The sequence below is a fragment of the Acinonyx jubatus genome, chromosome E4 (assembly GCF_027475565.1).
Source record: "Acinonyx jubatus isolate Ajub_Pintada_27869175 chromosome E4, VMU_Ajub_asm_v1.0, whole genome shotgun sequence".
NCBI classification, from domain to species: domain Eukaryota; kingdom Metazoa; phylum Chordata; class Mammalia; order Carnivora; family Felidae; genus Acinonyx; species Acinonyx jubatus.
The window spans coordinates 48,721,494-48,742,641 of NC_069395.1; the positions used below are offsets into that span (position 1 = coordinate 48,721,494).

At 42.1% G+C, this 21,148-nt stretch overlaps 1 protein-coding gene and 1 long non-coding RNA gene across 8 annotated transcripts in view; one reads left to right on the forward strand and one right to left on the reverse strand.

Annotated features, from left to right (window-relative positions):
* Positions 1-6,127, reverse strand: part of RASAL2 (RAS protein activator like 2) — a 353,917-nt gene extending 347,790 nt beyond the window's left edge. For all 3 annotated transcript variants that reach the window (XM_053209016.1, XM_027074302.2, XM_027074301.2), the window contains exon 1: positions 5,782-6,127. In XM_053209016.1, coding sequence (XP_053064991.1) covers positions 5,782-5,983 — 202 coding nt within the window. In that variant the 5' untranslated portion in view covers positions 5,984-6,127. The remainder of the gene's footprint in view (positions 1-5,781) is intronic.
* LOC113603798 (uncharacterized) overlaps positions 1-21,148 on the forward strand; it is a 69,027-nt gene that overhangs the window by 34,986 nt on the left and 12,893 nt on the right. For 4 of the 5 annotated variants that reach the window (XR_008293017.1, XR_008293018.1, XR_008293015.1 and 1 more), the window contains one exon: positions 1,764-1,895. The exons of the other annotated variant lie outside the window; for it this stretch is intronic. This is a non-coding gene — a long non-coding RNA (uncharacterized LOC113603798). The remainder of the gene's footprint in view (positions 1-1,763; positions 1,896-21,148) is intronic. 5 annotated transcript variants of the gene reach the window in all.

Here is a 21,148-nt window from a genome sequence, read left to right on the forward strand (position 1 = left end):
AAGTGAACTATTCCCAAACAGGTGCATTCTAGAACTTTGTATTATTTGTCAGAAAACATACACATATCCTCAACTCCATATCCATAATTCCTAAATCCAAAAAGCTCCGAAAACGCTTTCTTCATAATTTCTTCAGCAGTAAAATGTGACCTTCACCCTACATAACACTATTTATAGTCTTATACCATACTTAGTGTGGATTTTTACTTACTTAACTACAGAGGTATTAACATGACTGATTCCTGGATACTGCTACAGACTCAATTAAGGGGTTTATGTCATTATATGTACACCATATTTTCTAAAATCAAAAAAATTTTTGTGAATTTTGAAACACTGTAGTCCAAATGGTTATGGAAAAGAGATTATAAATGTATATAGTTCTATTCTTCAAAAATACTGCCATTCTTTGAAAATGAAATAGCAATAAACCAACATGACAGAGAGTAGAAAAGTACTAAGCTACAATAAAGGAAATTGTCTATGTCTGTAAATATTAACAGAATATACATTTTATTTTTTTCATTTTTTTAATGTTTATTTCTGAGAAAGAGTGATGGAATGCAAGCAGGGGAGGGGCAGAGAGAGAGGGAGACACAGAATCCCAAGCAGGCTCCAGGCTCTGAGCTGTCAGCACAGAGCCCAACAGAGGGCTCAAACCCACAAACTGTGAGATCATGACTTGAGCCAAAGTTGGACGCTCAACCAACTGAGCCACCCAGGTGCCCCAGACAGAATATACAATTTAAGTGAGATTTACAAGTTTTCTCTCAAAGGAAAAAAGGGAGAAGCATAAACAGTATATGCCTAAGCATTCTTGATCATTCTCTCTTACTTCAATGAACAATTTTCTACTCCTAATGTACATAAAATTTATTTGGAAATCATGGTAAATTAATGTGTCAACATTCAAAGCTAATACCACATCCTAAGTATTGAACTCAAACTTAAAATCCCAAGAATTGGTAAAATATTTATAATTACAGAAGTTCAATTTACAGTATTTGAGGAAATTAGAACACTTAAGTAACATGAACATGTTTGGGGATGTATTGGGTACACATTCACTGATTTTATTCAAACAATCAATTAGCTACAGCACACAAAACTTGGTTGAACAAATTCATTCATCCACACATTAATACAACACAGAAGTCATGCAGGGGGTACATAGTTAAGACATGTAAGAATAAGTGATTCACTGAGAATATTCAAAGTTAATTATGTTGAGAACATTCTGTATAAAACCAGTGAGTTGGTCACATCTAATTCATACTGGACCAAAATGAAACAACTTCCTGGACTTGTTAACGGGTTGCAATGTTTTAAGCAAAGACAGACATGTTCTCTAAAAATGCAATGAAACATATCTCATCCTTTGTCTTAATTCATGAAACATAAGCAAAATTATTTACTATAAACAGGGAAAACTTCTGCCTCCCCCCTCAACTCCTATCTAGTCCATGAGAAATTCCTGCCAAATTCTCAGTCACATTTCTAGAATTATACGGGATAGGATGCAGTATGATTAAGTCTCCCTTCTTCTGCTTGCTGAAATAGTACAAGCCTTTAGAAAATCTCCAGCAGATCCCTATCAGTCATCAATAAATAATGAGCTACATACTAGCTTAATGGTAAGCAATGATATTGATATTATTCATTCTATTAAGTGAATACGTTAGATAGTCCTGCTTATACTATTAAAATCAAAACTATGGTTTCTTGGTGAGCACTTTAGTGTGGTAACTGTATTTTCCCTCTAGTTATCGGAGAGCACATCTGTACATACACTTGCAGACCTGTTGTGCTGATGGGGGTAAAGCTCCAATGCATGTACTACTGGAGACTGGTATCTTCAGTTGCTCCCAGTGACCTGCACTCGCCATCCAGTCATGGTAAAGTAGTTAATTTTAATGTTCTCATTGTTTACCAGAAAGCACAGACAGGGAGGCTGGCTTTGCCGCTCCCGTTTCCTTTTGCTAGGCTGCTGTGCTTTTTCAGCCAATTGACTTTGCTTTGAGGCTATAAATATCTGAAAAATGTTCTGCATTTGATGCTCTTGGATTCTGCATCCATATTTAGCTGTTTGTGGCATGCCTTTGTTTAAGCTACTCTGCCACCCATAACAGTCAGTCAGTCAGGTTGGGATATGGATGGTCATAGGACAGATGGATCGTCATTCAACAGACACTGACTATGAGCAAGGTACCAATCTGCTAGACACGGTGACAATGAAGGGGCTGGCAAGATAGGAATACAAAGACAAACTAGACAGACTTCCTGGTGTCAAACATTTTATAGTCTTGACAGGGCATGGGCACAATTTATTATAATACTATAATAAACAAATGAAACATTTTATAACTAAAAGGAAATGAAGGATAGGGCAGCATAAATATGTTCTCTTAGTTATGTCTCAAAGACATGCATTTGTGTTCTAAATATACATCTACCTATTATAAGGCTCTGACATATTCCAGACAAAGTTTTCCAATCCTGGCAATACACAAAACTCCAAATAGACGTATCATTAACAAAATAGTCAACAGCAAACTTAAAACAGTGCCTAGTCTTCAAATTTCATGAGGCAAACTAATAAAATATTGTTTTCAAAAGTTTCTGTTAAGGCATTAGGTGGGGGCGGGGAGGGGGGGACTGTTAACTGCCATTGGTTTGTTTGTTTGCATATTGATTTCAAACATAAGTATACTATAGAGGATGTGAACCATAGCCAGAAGCCAGGAGCACTTAATACAGCTCCTTCCTTACTTTGCACTTTTAAAATCCACATGGCTATTTCAGGTTAGGGCTCAAAACTAGATGAGCTACACCTGAGCAAGACCCCATTCCCCACCTTCCTATCTTGCCAAACACTTCAAACAAATATACATCTGCCCTCAACATTCCTGCTTTACAAAACTAAGTTCACTGACCTTTTGATAAAAGTGCTCACCAGAAGCCCGTGACAATCATGATTTAAACTTATTAAGGGCTTTCTTGATGCCTGTCCCCAAGAGTCAGACTGGAATTGGTAGGCCAAGTTGTAGGTAAAATAATAGGGCAGGCCACAGAATCAGACAACTGTAAGGCTAAAATGGACCACAGATACCAATTACTCCAGATTCTACATTTTATGTAGAAACCTAGAGCCACGAAGTTAAAATTACTTACCCAAAGTTAGACAACCAATTTGTGGCAAAGACAGATTGAAAACCCCAGTTCTCAATCCCCAGTTGTATACTCTAGACTGGATTCCCAGTTTCTGAATTTCTTTTAAAAACATCAGACCAAACTCATTCATCTCCTTAAATTGTGTAGAAGAACCCAAATGCTCCAAAACAATCAGGATTTTGAACACGTAAGACAAACAAGTAAACAAAACAAAATGAACTAGTGTTTTCCAAGTCGATTTTCTACATGCTATTATTTTCACTTCAAAGCTTTTCAAAGTTATGCAACAGACAACTTAAAAACTAGCTAAGGACACAGAAAAGCCAAGAATCATTCCGATACTTTTGGGATATTTATATCAAACTCAAGACAACAAAGTACTATCCAGGATGAGCTGCCTTAAGGGAGGGATAGTAGTACTAAACAGTAAATAAAAACAACCTCTAGGGGCGCCTGGGTGGCTCAGTCGGTTGAGCGTCCGACTTCGGCTCAGGTCATGATCTCACAGCTCGTGAGTTCGAGCCCCGCGTCAGGCTCTGTGCTGACAGCTCGGAGCCCTGGAGCCTGCTTCAGATTCTGTGCCTGCCTCTCTCTCTCTCTGCCCCAACCCACTTACATTCTGTCTCTGTCTCTCTCAAAAATAAATAAACATTAAAAAAATCAAAATAAAAACAACCTCTAGTTAATTGATAGGAAAGACAAAAATGTTACAATGCAGTGGAAAGTCTGCAAGTTGACACTGAAATGCCCAGTACATATGTGTGTGAGAAGAGAATATATGTTTATATACACATACTTAAGAATACACATACACACATACATACACGTATATATGTATACACACACACCCTCACAAATCTACCCCTTTAAAAGGATAACAAAAACATGCACATATTCTTATGGGATACATGCAAAGTACAGTAATTCGTGCTAGGTCTAGAATATCCAGACAGAATAGTTTTAGACACTGAAATACTAAATTATCATATACACATATTCTTGCAGTAACGGGGCCCTAACTCTAATTTTACATAAAAACCAATGTGCCAAAGAAGTAAGGATAGAAAAGGATAGAATGGGAAAATGGTGTAACTACAATATACTCGAACTCCAGCTCATCTTCAGATCCTCATCAACACAACCTTTGTTACAAACTATCTGATAAGTGGGATCAGCAGGTGGATGGAAAATCAGGTACTAAAGTTTTTAATCTGCTGAGAATGAACTGGGTGGCCCTGCATCATCTCCTCCTTCTTTGCTTTAATTCTTTCAGTTACTTAGAATAACATCAAAAACCACTTATAAACATCATACAAAATATAAAGTGGCCCATACATAAATCCTCAAGAATTGGTTATAAGAGCTCCGAGATTCTTAGGACTAAAAGGGCCATTAAGAGATTATTTAATCCAATTCACCCCTTTTACAGATGAAGAATCAGAGGTTAAAAAAAAAAGTAACCTTATCTACCTCAAATCTCATAGCCACTTAGTGGCAGGATCAAGAACAAAACTCAAATTCTGGACTCCTAGTTCTGAGATCTTTCTGATAGGGATGGACTTGAAGTCTTGAAATGAACTGAACTATCCACAGAGATAACTTCTAAGTCTGGATCACTCCTGAGTAGTAAACACATATCCTCTTCAGAAGGATGAAGAAACAAAAGCGTAATGTACTTGATCACTACAGGTGCAGATGCACGTGACTAGAGGATAACATCTTCAGGCTGTGTTTGACTCCAGGTGCTTCAAATTTGCCCTCTTGCATTCAGCCACATTACTAACGTCTTGTGTTCACGTGAGCTAAGTGATAAACATCTTGACATTTCAAGATTTCGGAAAGGCACAGCCGAGTCCTGAATATCACCAGGCTATAAATCCTTGGGCTCTGAGCTTTCAAAGCCAGCTTGGTTTTGATGCCGCCACAAGGCTCCCCCTAATAGAATCTCATCATTCAGTTTTAATTAATGAGGTGGTTACTAGGAATGCAGAGAGGGAAAGTTTTAGTGTGTTCATCACTTTTAACTTGCTGAGTAGCAACCCAGTCACTTTACAAAGAGAACCCGAAACAATAGTGCAATCTGACACAATCCACACCCCTTGGACTAAGTGATTGCCTTTGGGCGAGTGAGGTTCAGAAAGAGGTTAGAGATGAATGAGTCTGTTCCCACCCTATAAATATTTTTTGGTTATTCTATTTTATTTTCTTATCCACTACTAAGCTATTTCATGGTATCTTGGCTTCCAGCCTTGCCCCCCTCAAGAAACAGACATGAAACTCTGTTCACTTGATCCCATGGTGTGTTCCATCAGACTTCGGTTGACAGTTCCCCAGAAGTTACCACCTGAGAACTGAGTCTGCATAGCCCAACTCCACCTTAAACTCCCTGCAGGTGCCTGAGAAAGGTCCCTAGACCGTCCTGAAAGGACACCTCTCTCCCGAGTGCCAGTCTGGAGAAACTTGTTACAAACGCACGCCGCAACAAAAAAGGGATGTGCGAGACTGACCCACGATGGATGGGGACTGAGGCCAGGACTGGAGCCTAGGGATGAATTTCAGCGCGAGCAAAGGCAAGAAACACCAGCCTCTAGGGTGGCCTGCGGTCCTTACCGTACACCCGGACCCAGCTCTGTTGCTGGCACACGGACTCCAGCAGGATCCGATCCAACATGCCTCCAGCCACGGCCCCGCCGACTGGGACAACCGCTTCCAGCTCCTCCGGAGGCAGCGGCGAGTCGGACTCCAGCCCGGGGAACATCTCCGGCCAGGACAGCGCCTCCGCGGCTCCTCCGGACGACGGGGAGAGCTCCATGGTGCCCCGGAGGGACAAGGCGGCGGCGGGGCGGGCGCGCGGCTCCGCGCCCTGCCTGCGGGAAGGGGAGGAAGAGAGCGCAGCGGCGGGGGGCAAGCACCCGAGCGGCAGCCGGCACCGACGCGGCTCACCTCCTTCCCCGCCGCCCACTGCCCGCGGCTCGGGCGCTGCAGCCCACCTGCAGCCAGCGGGCGGGACCCAGGCCGGGAGGCGGATCCAGCGTGGCCCCGGCCGGGGGTGGGTCCGGGCTCAGGTGTGGGTCCCTCCCGGGAGGGGACGTGGAAGGACCCGGGAGGGGCGGCTCGCCCGCCTGCCCCCGCGGAGCCGCCTCGCTCAGCCCTCGCCGGCGTCTCTCGCGGCCAGACCGCGCTAGGGCTGGGGATGCAGTGGGGCCGGGCAGGGCAGGGCTGGGGGCGTCGCCGCCAGGGGCCGCCCCCTCTGACCGGCTCCCGCCGCCGCCGCCGCCGCCTCAGAGGCTCGGAGGGTCCGCTCCCTCGGGGAAGGGGGGCGGTGGCCCCGGGTTCTCGCCCGCCAGTCCTCGGCCCCCACCCCAGGAATGAGCCGGCCCGCCCCCTAACTCTCAGGCCACGGCTCGCGCCGCGGCTCCGGCTCCGGCTCCGCCACCGATCCCACAAGCCCGGCAGCCGCGGCGGTGGCGGCGGCAGGCGGCATCCCAGGGTGATAGGCCGGAGCAATCGAGGGCCGAGGGCCCGGCCGCGTGTGCAATCGAGTAACGAAGCGGAGGAGGAACTGCCACCGAAGGCAGGAAAAATCGGACACCGAGCTATTCATCCGGCCGGTCCCGCCTTCTTGCCAAAGACCCTCTCTGCGCCCGGCCGCCCGGTTGCGCGCGGTGCGGGTCCCGCCAGCTGCCGCGGAAAGTGGGGACGGCGCGGGGAGGCGGGGAAGAAGAGGGGTGCGGGAAATTTAAAAAGCGAGGAAAAGAGCTTCCCTTCCCCTCTTCCCACCCCTTTCCCTTCGCGTAGTTATTTCTGTATTCATTTATTTGGACCGACATTTCTTTCTTACTGGAGGAAGAGATTAGAGAGGCTGCTTTATTTTACAGTTGCCGTTGGGGGAACGCCTCCTTCCTTCCCAGAGACGAGACTTGGCAACGGGGTCTGGATTGTGGGATCCGTGCTCTGCGCCCTGTCCGCGCCGAAGCTGGACTTGTCATCGGTTTAGAATAGCAGGGTTAAGAAGTGTGGTGTGGATGGATGGACGGGCCTCACAAGAAATGCTCAAAAGCCCAGTATTAACCAAACATGTTTCTCTTTTTTTGCCTTTGATCTTTGTGCAATATGTTGGCTTTCTCCCCCCCCCCCCCACTTCTAATGATGTCACATGCGTTTTATTTTTGGTCTGTTTGGAGACCGTCTCCTTTGACCTTGGCTTTAATTTTCTGCCCACCCAAGGCGGTATTCACTGGTTCAGGTTAAAGAGATTGCTGGGAATGTAGTAGTAATTTTTAAATGGAAAAGTAACAACTTAACCAGTGCCTCGCACGTAGTAGGTCTCCAACAATGTTTCTTGAACATGCTGCTCGAAATGGAGCAGGAGTTCCACAAGTATATGTTTTTTGTTGTTGTTGTTGTTTTTTAACACATTGTGAGAGGGCATTTTCCCTCCCATTTCTTCCTACTTTGCACAAAGACTTGTCTACAACGGGATATTTTTGTTTTCTGGTCTTGTATCCTGGTATGTTGTTTGGGCTTATCAAGAGCTATGAGGATGCATTTTGTAATTTTCTCCAAACTGTTTAGGGAAATAGTATTTCAAAGCAGGAAGTGACCTTTGAGATAAGCTCATTCTGCCTCTCCTTTAATGGTTGAGGAAACTGAGGAACAGCCAGGTTAGCTGGCAAATCAACCACCACTACAAATAGGTCTGCAATGATACTGCTCATTTCAACTTTGTTCCCTCAAGAACCTTTTGTGATTAAATTTGCTGATGCATGCTTTGGTGATGCATTGGAGGGACCATTTCCACTATCCAAAACCCTGATTTCATACTGACTCCACAGTCGGATTTGCAAGTCTAAATCATTGTATTCTTCAGTCTCGAGTGGACATGGGAAGGTATTGAAGCTAGGAGATTACAGGGCCCAGCACTAAACAGAGCTAGAGCATTTTTATTTATACTAAATTACTGCTGAAGTCATGCTAACAAGTCAGAGAGTAAGTGGATAATGGGCATCAGGTGTACAAATTTGAGCACTCTTTATCAGTCAATATGTAAGGAATTTATTTAGCCAAGAAATTATCTCAAAGCAGCATTAGGAGTGGTGTATGAAACATTCACAGTTCCCCCCTCCCCCCATCTTATTCTCTTGGTGGCGTCATCCATTGTTGAGCTGAAGAAAAAGCTTCTGCCCCCTCAGTAATCCTACTTCTTCTAGACTCTACAAATCCCAGTCCCTGCTTCACCTCCCCATCCTGACCCCAGACTAGCCGCAGTGATTATCTAATTGCCTAAGTAATAGTATGTCTGGAATTTATCTAATGTTTATAACTTAAAGAGAAAATACTTCGCAACCTGAACAATAGGTCTGTGAGATAAGCAGAACCAATATTTTTTAAATCTCCATTTAGTCAATGAAAAAAACTGAAACATAGAATTCTATTAAGCAAACTGCCTAAAAGTAACATAGCTGGTTATGTTACTAGTCTCCTAAATTTTTAATTCATTAATGGATCTGGATTCCTTAAGGTTTTTGTTATTTTCCCACCCTTTGGTGGGTAGAGTTGTACTAACAGTTGTGGAGCCAAAAGCAAATATCCCATGGTTTTTGCAAACTATTATCACTTAAGAAAATTATTGAAGAAAAAACAAACACAAGTGACAAACTAATTTGCATAGCAGGAAAGCAGTTAATCCTACTTAGATTTATACCAGTGGTATCTCCCTGGTGTAATCCCAGATCTTAATGTGAACATAAATCCTTGGCTGATAAAGTCTTAGTTTACATTGTAGTTTGCAAACAGGCCTTTGTGTGTGAACTACAATAGAGCTAAAGTCTCATTTCCCAGCCTGCACTGCCCCCTCCTCCTTTCCTCCCTCTAGAGTTTCAGACACTAAGCTCTCAGAGGTGATCTACATATTTATTGTCGTTGGAATTCAACTCCAAGAATCAAACCCAAGCCCCAGGACAAGTGGGAACTAAAAACTGGGGAACTGCAAAGGAGAAAAACTAATAAATTCCCCCAAGTAATAGGCTGAGATTTTCAAAAGAAAGAGGCCTTGGTTTCTGAGAACACATTCCCAATCCAGGTTTCCTCTCTCTATCCTAATGTAGAGCATACCTGTGAAAGCTTTCCTAAACTGAAATGACATAAAGCAATGAAGCACATACCATTAATTTATATGGAAAATTTTTTTCAGTTTATTTATTTTGAGAGACAGAGAGCACAAGTGGGGTAGGGGCAGAGAGAAAGGGAGGGAGAGAGAGAGAATCCCAAGCAGGCTCCACACTGTTAGTGTAGAGCTTGATGCGGGGCTCGAACTCACGAACCATGCGATCATGACCTGAGCCGAAGTCAGATGCTTAACCGACTGAGCCACCCAGGGGCCCCTATATGGGAAATTTTTTTGAGCATTCCCAGACCTAAAAAATAACCTATTTTAGGCTTTTCTGGTACCTTAGAGCCCCTCTTGCTAACGGATGCACAAAACAAGATAAGCATAGATGCTCACAGACACAGTTCAAAGCTATGGTGGCTTGATGCTGAGATGCTGAGTGTAGTTTCAGGGGAAGGAGCGTGGGGGCGCTACTCTCACTGGTCAGGATGCCCTCCGTCTGTTTAATGGGCTCTCACTGCAAACACTGAACGTTATTTTTCTGTTCGCCTTTTTTCATACAGTGAAAATCCTCTTTGGATTTCTTTGGTTTAGTGAAAACAGGTACTAAGATAGATCTTTTGTAACAGCAAAGTCACATAATGTGAATTTTCAAAAGATGCCTGTATTGAGAGATGAGGATTTGGAATCTTGGCTATCACAAACTGAGGACTAAGTACGTGTCCAATTTTCTCCTCTGTTCACCTGTCAGAAAACACACACATATAAGGGGTTCCCTCATCACACGTGCTCTTAACTATTGTAGTCAGTCCCTTTTAGGCTCTCTAGACACCACTTCTAAGCAGCTAATCCCCCAAGCAGTAATGCAGCATTTAAAGTGTGGTTCACCAGCTGCTCCCTTTCAATATTCTCTTTCCCCTTGGACACAATGAGGCAGCGCTCTTCTGATTATACCCTGTAACACCGACCATGCCCAGTTCATCATAAGGGAAGAATTCAGACATTTGTCAAGATCCTTGTCTGTCTTGCTCCTGCATCAGTCTGCAATTCCCTGTTGATCTATTTATTCACTTCTGTGGTTTCAACTCACACTTGGATAATGTGGACTTTAACACATCCACCCCCAGCCCCATCCACAGGACTGAGGTCCAGTCAGGAGTTTCTAAATGTTGGATACCTCCACCAAGATATGCTTCCTGTACTTCAGACTCAGTGCATGGAAAGTGAACTCTGTCCCTCTTTCCCCTGCCCAAACACCCTTCCCTTCTTCACTTTCCTTTTTTTTTTTTTTTCCTAACATTTATTTATTTTTGAGAGAGAAAGAGCATGAACCGGGGAGGTACTGAGAGACAGGGGGACAGAGGATTTGAAGCAGGCTCCGTGCTGACAGCAGAGAGCCTGAGAAAGGGCTCAAACTCATAAACTGTGAGACTATGACCTGAGCGGAAGTCTGAAACTTAACCGACTGAGCCACCCAGGGCCCTTGAATTTCCTTTTCGGGTCAGTGGAACTAGTAGGTTCTACCTCAGACTTGCTTAAACATGGAGTTACCTTTGAATCTTCTCCTCCACCCTAGCTAGCATAAATCCAACCCCTGCTTTCCATTCCTAGTGACCATTCTGGCTCAGGCCTGGTTAGCTTTCACCATGCTAAAAGCATTAGCTTTTTAGCTGTCCTCCTTCCCCCGAGGCCTTTCTACCTCCAGTTTATCCTGTATTCTGCAGTAAGTGAATTATCCTAAAGCACAGTTCAGACCAGGTCACATCCAAGTTCAAAAAAACAGCTCCCTGCTACCTGTTAAGTAAAATGTATGTTCTACCGAGATCAAAAGGGCCTACCAAATAGTCCCAAGTCACCATTGCTTCCTGACCCATTGCCTGCATCCAGCCAGCACAAATGTCCCAGGATTCCCCAAATACATTCAGCACTTTCCTTGTTCCTTGCTTCTCCTTGTTTCTTATATCAGTAATGTCCTTTCCTCTATCTCTGCCGGCTAAAAACTTGCCAACCTTCAAGCTGCCCTTCCCCCTGCCAAGTAAATGCCAGTGTCCTCCTCCAGCAAGTCATTTCCTATCCTCCAACCTGGCAATGATCTCTGCCCCTCTGAGTTCCCATGGCATTTGTTCCTGTCTGTCTGCTGGCACCACTCATGTATATATTGTGGTAGAGTCCTCTGTGCAACTCTAATATCTGCTATTAGGTCATAAGCATCTAGAGGGCAGAGGGCTTGCATTATTCATGTTCATCCCCCACAGTGTCTTTCACATATCAACCCCTCAATGAAACCAGAAGCCAGGAAGCAAGAAATTAAACTGAAAAAGAAAACCTGGCTGGATTCATAAATGTTTGGGGCAAAAGACACTTTAAAAAATCAATTTGGGGCACCTGGGTGGCTCTGTCGGTTGAGCATCCAACTCTTGATTTCGGCTCAGGTCATGATCTCACAGTTTGTGAGTTCAAGCCCCTTCATGGGGCTCTGTGCGGACCTTGCTGAGCCTACTTGGGATTCTCTGTCTACATCTTTCTCTGCCCCTCCCCCGCTCTCACGTGTGAGTGCACGCACGCTCCCTCTCTCTCTCTCTCTCCCTCTCTCTCTCTCAAAAATAATGGAAAAACATTTTTTTTAAATAAAGTAAAATCAAATAAATCAATTCAGTGAACCCAGCCATGCAACCCCCATTCTCCCCTCCTGCCCTCATTAAAAAAAATAAACATACCCAGACCCAGGAGTATGACATGGCTTGCCCAAGGTCACACAACTAGTGACAGAGAAAGGGTCAGAATGCAGAGCTCCTGAATCCCAATGCATCAACCCCAACAACATATCGTTTGCTTCCTGCTCTCCTCTGTCCTTCTCTGAATGGATAATTTTCTTGTTGATAAAGTTTTTCTCAGCAAAGTAATTTTATTCTTTTACGTATTATTTAAGCTTAAAGCATTTGTGCCATATTCCTGGCCCCACATATAATTTTAGCAAAATTATACTTTTTTTTTTTCTAAACCAAAGGACCAAACAGAGACATCAGAGAAACATCTGGTCTGATTCATCAGGGTAGCAGCAACATTTCTATTTATACATGAGCACAGCCCTATCTTTGTAGCTCTCAGCTGTTCCTCATTGCTCACTATGTTCCCCTTTTCAACCTTGTCTGTCCCTCATCAAGAGAGCATCCTGCATCCTGAGTCTTAAACAGAAGCTAATGCAATAAAGGAAATGGATTCCCTATTCCCTAGAAGAGGCCTGTATTTAAAAGGAACTATTTCTCCACTTTCTTATTGTCTTTGTTCAAGAGCATAGGACAGCAAGCCTCAAGTACTTGGGTGACTGCTATTTGTTTCATGGCATTTTGGGTACAAAGAAGTTGGATTTAAAAAAACAAGCTATGGCATGAATTGTTTGGAAACAGGTCAGGTAGAAAGAATATTTTAAATGGGGAAACTGAGGGTGATGTAGAGAACATAAGGAATACTGACTCTCCTCCAGCAATATTTGATGGTGGTATAAATTAGAAATTGTCTGATCTTAGGCATTCATCAGTACCAAGAAAAGCTTAGGAATCGTCCTGAGTTTTATGAGTGCTTTTTATACCTGACCCATGTCTCTGAAAATGTCACTGATTGTACCAACCAATGACAATATCATTTGGGAAAGCAGTTGAACAGACCAGAGACAAACAGACCTCCACCAGTCATTTCTTCTTGGCAAACACAAGAATGCAAAAAGAATAAAAACACTCAGATGGAACCCACAAGGACGTCTGACATCAGGGCCTAATTAAAACCTTTAGAGGTCCTAGGCACTGAAAATAATCAGGTGCCCACCTCACCCCATGTAATTTAAAAAAACTTTTTTACAAAATGTTAGAAAGAGCAACAAAATCCTGATTTATTTTTCAGTGATGACCACTACAGAACTTGTTTTAGACATGGCAAATACCTTGTTTTAGACATGGCAAATACCAAACTCTTAAAAATGCTGTACGTGTTTTCTGTGTGTTCCTACATCTGCCAGTGTTCTAAACACCACATCTTTTGAGTAATCCGGCCCTGTCTAGAATACACAGTACAACTATCTATTAACTAACACAATCTATGAAGGGGGTAATCTTTAGCAAATCAATTTTTGTGTGTCTCTAGTAACTATAGAAACACTAAGTGACTTCACCCTAGCCAAAGAAAATGATCACTTCCTTAGCTTTGTGGTTCTAAAGAGTCCTCAAAAGATGCAATTAAAAAAAAAAAAAAAAAAAAAAAAGGCCAAATGATTCTAGAGGAGAGATTTTTTAAAGTGTTTCCACTGTCCTCATACTACCCTGAGAGCAATATTGTAATTGATCAACATGTAGAGGTTACACTTGCCCATTTTCATTTTGCCTCTGGTATAATCAAGGTGCCAAGACATCAGTTACAATCGCCAGAGCCTATTTAAGACTCTTGTGAGCAAAGACAAATAAATCCAAAATATATTCCTAGTTGCCCATCATCTCAATATGCATAAAGATGACTATCATAGCTTCTGAATGTCTCGCCATTATTCGTCAGGGTTGATTGCTAGTATTAAGAATAAGAAATATGGAAAGTTTTGTTTTGGTTTGGTTTGGTCGTTTTTTTTTGTTGTTTTTTTTTTTTGTCACTTTCCCATTGGCCCCTAACAGGACATCCTTAGCAGGACAACTAGGCAGGATCTAGAAGTTTAGAAGCTAGTAGTCAGAAAGTGGGCTTTGGGAATTCAAGATTGCTGAGGTGCGATGTCTGAGTGATGACATAATATGGAAGGTGGTCCCGGGAAGTAGATAACTCAAGTACAGCGGAGGACAAGATCACTAGGGTTAAGGAGGTACAAAAATAGGAAGCTAAGATATTGAACTCTTAGGATGGTGGTAGGAAGTGAGATAAAGAGGACAACTGTAAGTTTAGCTTCAAAAGCTTTGGGGAATGAGGGGCACCTGGCTGGCTCACTCGGCAGAGCACGTGACACTTGATCTTGAGGTTGTGAGTTCAAACCCCATGTTGGGTGTAGAGATTACTTAAAAATAAAATCTTAAAAAAAAAAAAAAAGCAAGCAAAAAAAAGCTTTGGGGGATGAAAGGAAACAACCAGGAGGTTGGTTAGCGGCAGGAAGGGGGAGAGGGTAGAGCTCATCCTTAAGAGAAGGATGAACTTTTACAAGGCAGTCAAAGAATGATGGTCTGGAAGTAGCATTGGGAGGCCAGCCAAATGCCAACTGCTGCCTCTTGACTCTTTCAATGTAACAGCAGAACAGAGAGAAAAAACAGCCCCAACTAGGGGAATTTGCAGGGTACATCCTAGCTTTGAAGAAGACTCCTTCATTCAAGGCAAGAAGTGGAGAGTAAACTTCCAAGAAGAAAGAAATATTAAGAATGTATTTTATTTACAATAGAATAATGGTCCCTGATGGCTCAGTGGAAAGGGTCATGAAGAGGTTTATAGCAATACATGCAAGAGATGAGAAAGGGGCTTCATAGCAATAAGCTAGAGAAGTTAGAAAGTTCTAAACCATCAAGGGGAGAAGGGTAAAAGAGAGGATAGGTGACTAGAAACATTTTCCTTTCAACTGGTGACTAAGGATTATGGGGATTAGAGAGAGATGGGCTTCAAGTATTATACTTTGGTGCATGGTTTTTTTTCTGCCCCGTTTAGATACAGGTTCTGTGAGAGATGTGGGGCACATGACTGGCTCAGTTGGCACAGCATGCAACTCTTGATCTTGGGGTTATGGGTTCGAGCCTCACATTGGGTGTGGAGATTACTTTAAAATAAAATAAAATAAAAAACCCCACAGAGATGTGGTGACAGCTGCAACAGGAGAGGCCATAAGTCATGTTTTCGGAGCTATGTCTCTGTCTGAGATGATAGCGACAAGTCTAGTTACAACAAGGTTTCTTTCTAAGTTTGTGAATCAGCAAAGGGGCCATTTCTCCATTTCGTGAGAATTCAAATCTGTCAATCTCTTTGTTTTATTCCTTGACTGTCTTAGTCCCAAGTCCTGCCTGGGACTAATGATTGGCATCCAAAGTACTCACACCAATCTCTTCCATTCCCTTGCACCCTACACATGCTACAGATTCAAGCTCAACTGAGCCCTCAGACTCTGTCGATCCCTTAGCTTGTCTGTGGTCATCCCCGTTCTGTTTAGTAAATACACCCGAGCTTTGTCTCTCTCCGCAAGACCTAGTCAACACCCAGCTCTCGTTCCCAACAAATGTTTCTGTCTCCCCTTTAAAGGAGAAAAATGAAGGCCACTGAGCAAGAAATCCTTCAAAATCCCCACCCCACCACCATCTTTTCTTTTCGGCCAGAGGATCAGCAGTCTCTCATCTTTTTCAAAAGCCAAACTCTCTCACCAATTTCAGGGCTTAAGCAATTGTTTTCTCTATTTTTTCTGTCAACCACACTTTTTATTTCTTTAAAAAAAAATTTTTTGGGGGGTTTTTAATTTTATTTTTGAGAGAGACAGAAACAGAGTGGGAGCTGGGGACGGACAGAGAGAGGGAGACACAATCAGAAGCAGGCTCCAGGCTCTGAGCTGTCAGCACAGCCTGACGTGGGGCTCGAATCCACAAACCACAAGATCGTGACATGAGCCGGACGCTTAACCGACTGAGCCACCCAGGCGCCCCTAAAAATTTTTTTTAATGTTTATTTATTTTTGAGAAAGAGAGAGACTGAGTACGGGGCGGGGGGGGGGGGGGGTTGCGAAGGGACAGGGAAACACAGAATCCAAAGCAGGCTCCAGGCTGTGAGCCATCAACAGAGAGCCTGACTTGGGGCTTGAACTCACAAACCCCGAGATCACGACCTGAGCTGAAGTCAGACACTTAACTGACTGAGTCACCACGTGGTGCAACCATGCTTTTTCAACACTGCCTCCTTTCTTCAATTTACATGTTAATCTCTCCCATCTAACCAAAAAGCTCCCCAAAAATGAACTGCACTAATATCTGGAATTTTCCTCGAAATGCATCCCCAAAATAAGATGGGCTGGTGGATGCATAGAGAGATACATGATAAACCAAATATAGCAAAATTCTCTTTGTACAATGTACATGGTGAGTACATAGATGTTCACTGTACAGTTCTTTCAACTCATCTGTATGTTTAAAAATTTGTCATAATAGGGGCGTCCTTGTGGCTCAGTTGATTAAGCATCCAGCTTCTGCTCAGGTCATGATCTCACAGTTCCTAAGTTCAAGCCCCACATTGGACTCTGTGCTGACAGCTCGGAGCCTGGAGCCTGCTTTGGATTCTGTCTCCCTCTCTCTCTGTCCCTTCCCGACTCATGCTCTCTTTCTCTCTCTTTCTCTCAAAAGTAAATAAACATTAATTTTTTTTAAATAAATAAATAAATAAATATTTTTTATAATAAAAATATTGGGAGGGGCCTCCTCAAATCATCATCCAATCTTTCTTCCTCCTTTTTCCATTGGAACTTTTTTTTAAATTTTTTTTAATGTTTTTTTATTTATTTTTGAGACAGAGAAAGACAGAGCATGAACAGGGGAGGGTCAGAGAGAGAGGGAGACACAGAATCTGAAACAGGCTCCAGGCTGTGAGCTGTCAGCACAGAGCCCGACGCAGGCTCGAACTCAGGAACTATGAGATTATGACCTAAGTCGAAGTCGGACGCTTAACCGACTGAGCCACCCAGGCGCCCCTGGAACTTTTTAAAAAAGTAGATTACACTCACTGTTTCCACCACCTCTTCACCTCCCAGTTACTATTTTTAATTGAGATCTTTAAAAAAGAGATAAAATGGGGGGCGCCTGGGTGGCTCAGTCCGTTGAGCGTCCGACTCGGCTCAGGTCATGATCTCGTGGTTTATGGGTTCGAGCCCCGCCTCGGTCTCTGTGCTGCCAGCTTGGAGCCTGGAACCTGCTTCCCATTCTGTGTCTCCCTCTCTCTCGCCCCTCCCCTGCTCACACTCTCTCTCTCTCTCTCTCTGTCTGACAAAAATGAATAAATACTAAAAAAAGAGATAAAATGTAAATACAGCTGACATCCCCTTTACACCCCATCCAATCCCTTTCTCTCGAGGCCACCATTAATATGCTGTGACTGTTCTAACGCTGGTATGTATCCTTCCCATGCATGCACATAGTGTTGGGAAATCCTTTGATGAGTTTTTCTATTGGATTTTTGATTTGTCTTCCTGAAATTGTTATATACATAACATATCCTGGAATTTCTTTGTGGATTCAGTATTGTGTTTTTAAGATTTATCTATGTTCCTGCTCATGGATCTAGTCCATCCATTTTAACTGTTGAGTAGTTTTGGGTTTTTTTATTTGTTTGTTTGTTTTTATCTTTTTATTTGTCATCTTCAATTTCTTTAATCAATGTTTTATAGTTTTCTTTTTTTAATATGAAATTTGTTGTCAAATTTGTTTCCATACAACTAGGTTTGTATCATTAAATAGTCCGCTATTAATTTACACATTCCACTATTGATGGTTGTTTCCAATATTTTACGATTGCAAACAATAAAGCAGTGACCGTCCTTAAAGCAACTTTCCTGTGTATATGTATAAGTGTTTCTCTAGATATATGTCCAGAAATTGAATTACTATATTGTAGGGTACACACTTATTCCATGCTGCAAAATATTGGCAAATTGCTTTCCATGATTATTGTGTCAACTTATTTTTCCATCAGCAGAGTGTGAGAGTGTCTTTTCTTCACATCCTTGCCAATATTTGTTTAGCATTATCAGATTTTTAAATTTTGCCATTCTCGTATGTATGAAAAGCAATCCAATTTTACATTTTGCATTTTCCTCTAGAGAGGTTAAGCATCTTTTCATATGCTATTGGCGATTTGGGTTTCACGTCTATGAATTGCCTGTTCACATTCCTTGATGATTTTTTTTCCTATTGCATTTGGTCTTTTTCTTATTGATTTTTTAAAGTTCTCTCTCTATATTTGCTGTGCTCTAATCTTTTGTCAGCTATTTGAATTGCAAAGATTTTCTCCTAGTCTTATCTTTTAACATTGTTTATGGTATTTTTTACTGAAATAGAAATTTTAATTTTGATTTATCATCATTTTTTGTTTATGGCATAAGTTTTTCGTGTCTTAAGAAAGCCTTCCCTACTTGGAAATAATGAATATATTTTCCTCTATTATCTTCTGAAAGCTTTATTATTCTGCCTATCATATTGAAGTCTTTACTCCACTTGGTATTTTTTTTTAATTTTTTTAACGTTTATTTATTTTTGAGACAGAGAGAGACAGAGCATGAATGGGGGAGGGTCAGAGAGAGGGAGACACAGAATCTGAAACAGGCTCCAGGCTCTGAGCTGTCAGCACAGAGCCCGACGCGGAGCTCGAACTCACGGACCGCAAGATCATGACCTGAGACGAAGTCAGCCACTTAACCGACTGAGCCACCCAGGCGCCCCTCCACTTGGTATTTATGTGCACAGTGAGAAGGATCTAATTTTTCCTTTTATGGATCATCGATTGACCCAGCGCCAGTTATTGAATGGTCCAGCTTTTGCACTTTGCTTTGTACTTTGACTTCTCGTATGTGTTGTTCGCAAGCCTGCATTTATCTGTTTATCATCTAGTACCACACCGTTCATTTCTACTCCTTCTTTTTTTCTTTTTCAAAAGTGCCTTGCTTATTCTTTAAAAAAAAAAAAAGTTTAGTTATTTATTTTGAGAGAGAGAGAGAGAGAGAGTGTGTGTGTGTGTGTGTGTGTGTGTGTATGGAGAGGAGGAGAGGGAAAAGGAGAGAGGGAGAGGGAGACAAAGAATCCCAAGCAGGCTCCACACTGTCAGCACAGAGACGGACGTGGGGCTCAATCTCATGAGATCAGGACCTAGCTGAAATCAAGAGTTGGACACTTAACCGACTCAGCCACCCAGGTGCTCCAGCCTTGCCACTTCTTGGCATGAAGTCTTCCATGTGCATTTTGGAATTGACTGGCTAGATTCCACAAAGAACCCTGTTGGTATTCTGACTGTAAATTTAACAGAATTCTCTTACATTAAGGAGAATTGCCTCTGTATAATATTGAGTTTTCTCTTCAAGAACATGGTCTATCTCTCCTATTTTATATCCATCAACAAAAGTTTATGATTTCTGACCTATAGGTATTAGACATTTTTGTTAGATTTATTTCTGAGTATATTATGGCTTTTATTGCAACTATAATTTAGGGATTACTATTATTACATTTTCTAGTCGGCTATTGCTGATGTATAAAAACACTATTGGTTTTTGAACGTGCATTTTATATGCCCATTTACCTTGAAGTACTTAAAAGTATTGATTACACGTCAAAAGATCGTCTGGAATGCTCTGTGTAGATAATCATATTAGTTTCATGTAATGATTATTTTGTTTCTCCCTTTCCAATCCCTGCTTTGTTTTTTGGTTTTTGTTTTCTTGTTTAACTACATTGGTTTGGACCTCCAGGACAATGTGGAACAGAAGCAATAGCCATGCCTCGTTCCTGACTTTAAAGGCAACATTTTCAGGGTGTCTGGGTGGCTCAGTCAGTTGAGTGATTCTTGGTTTTGGCTCAGGTCATGATCCAGGGTTGTGGGACCAAGCCCCGCATGGGGTTCTGCACTGAGCGTGGAGCCTGCTTAAGATTCTGTCTCTCCCTCTGCCCCTCTCCCCTGCTAGTGCTCACTCATGCGCTCCCTCTCTCTCTTGAAAAAAAAAGGCAACATTTTCATTATTTCACCATTAAGTATGATGTTCACTGGAGGTTTTTGATATTAAAGATTTTCTCATCTATTTCTAATTTTCTAAGAAGGATATTAAAAATCATGAAGTGAGGGGCACCTGCCTGGCTCAGTTGGAAGAAGCATGGGACTCTTGATCTCAGGGTTATAAGTTCAAGCCCCACAATGGGGTGTAGAGATTACTTTTTAAATATTTAAATACTTAAATATTTATTTATTTATTTATTTATTTATTTATGAGAACAAGCAAGACTGGCAGCATGGAGCCTGCTTGGGATTCTTTGTCTTTGTCCTTCATTCTCTTTCTGCCCTTCCCCTGCTCATGCTTTCTCTCTCTCTCTCTCTCTCTCTCTCTCTGTGTCTCAAAATAAATAAATAAGCATTTAAAAATTAAAAAAAAAAAGAGTTGGACACCCAATTAACAAGCCACCCAGACACCCCTAAATAAATACAATTAAAAAAAGATGAAGGGGCACCTGGGTGGCTCAGTCGGTTGAGCATCCGACTTTGGCTCAGGTCATGATCTCGCTGTCCGTGAGTTCAAGCCCTGCGTCAGGCTCTGTGCTGACAGCTCAGAGCCTGGAGCCTGCTTCAGATTCTGTGTCTCCCTCTCTCTCTGCCCACTCCCCCCCCCCCCACTCATGCTCTGTCTCTCTCTCTGTCAAAAATAAATAAACATTAAAAAATGAAAAAAAAATGAAATGATGGGGCTCCTGGGTGGCTCAGTTGGTTAAATGTCTGACTTTGGCTCAGGTCATGATCTCACAGTTTGTGAGTTCGAGCCCAGCATGGGGCTCTGTACTGATACACAGGCTTTGTCTCTCTCTCTTTCTCAAGAATAACTGAACATTAAAAAAAATTTTTTTAAGATAAAAATTTAAAGTGAGTGTTAAATTTTATTAAATATTTCTTTTTGTGTTTATTAAAATGATCATTTAGCTTTCTCCCCTAATTGGATAACATAGTGAACTACATTAATAGATTTCAAAAAATAAAGTATAGTTTGATTTCTGAGATTAAACCCTGCTTGAATATACTGTATTTTCAATGAGTTGTAAATACTTTATTTAGTTTTTGTGTATCTATATTCATACATGGAACTAGCCAATAATTTTCCCTCGTGCTGTCCTCATCTGCTTTGAATATTCTTCC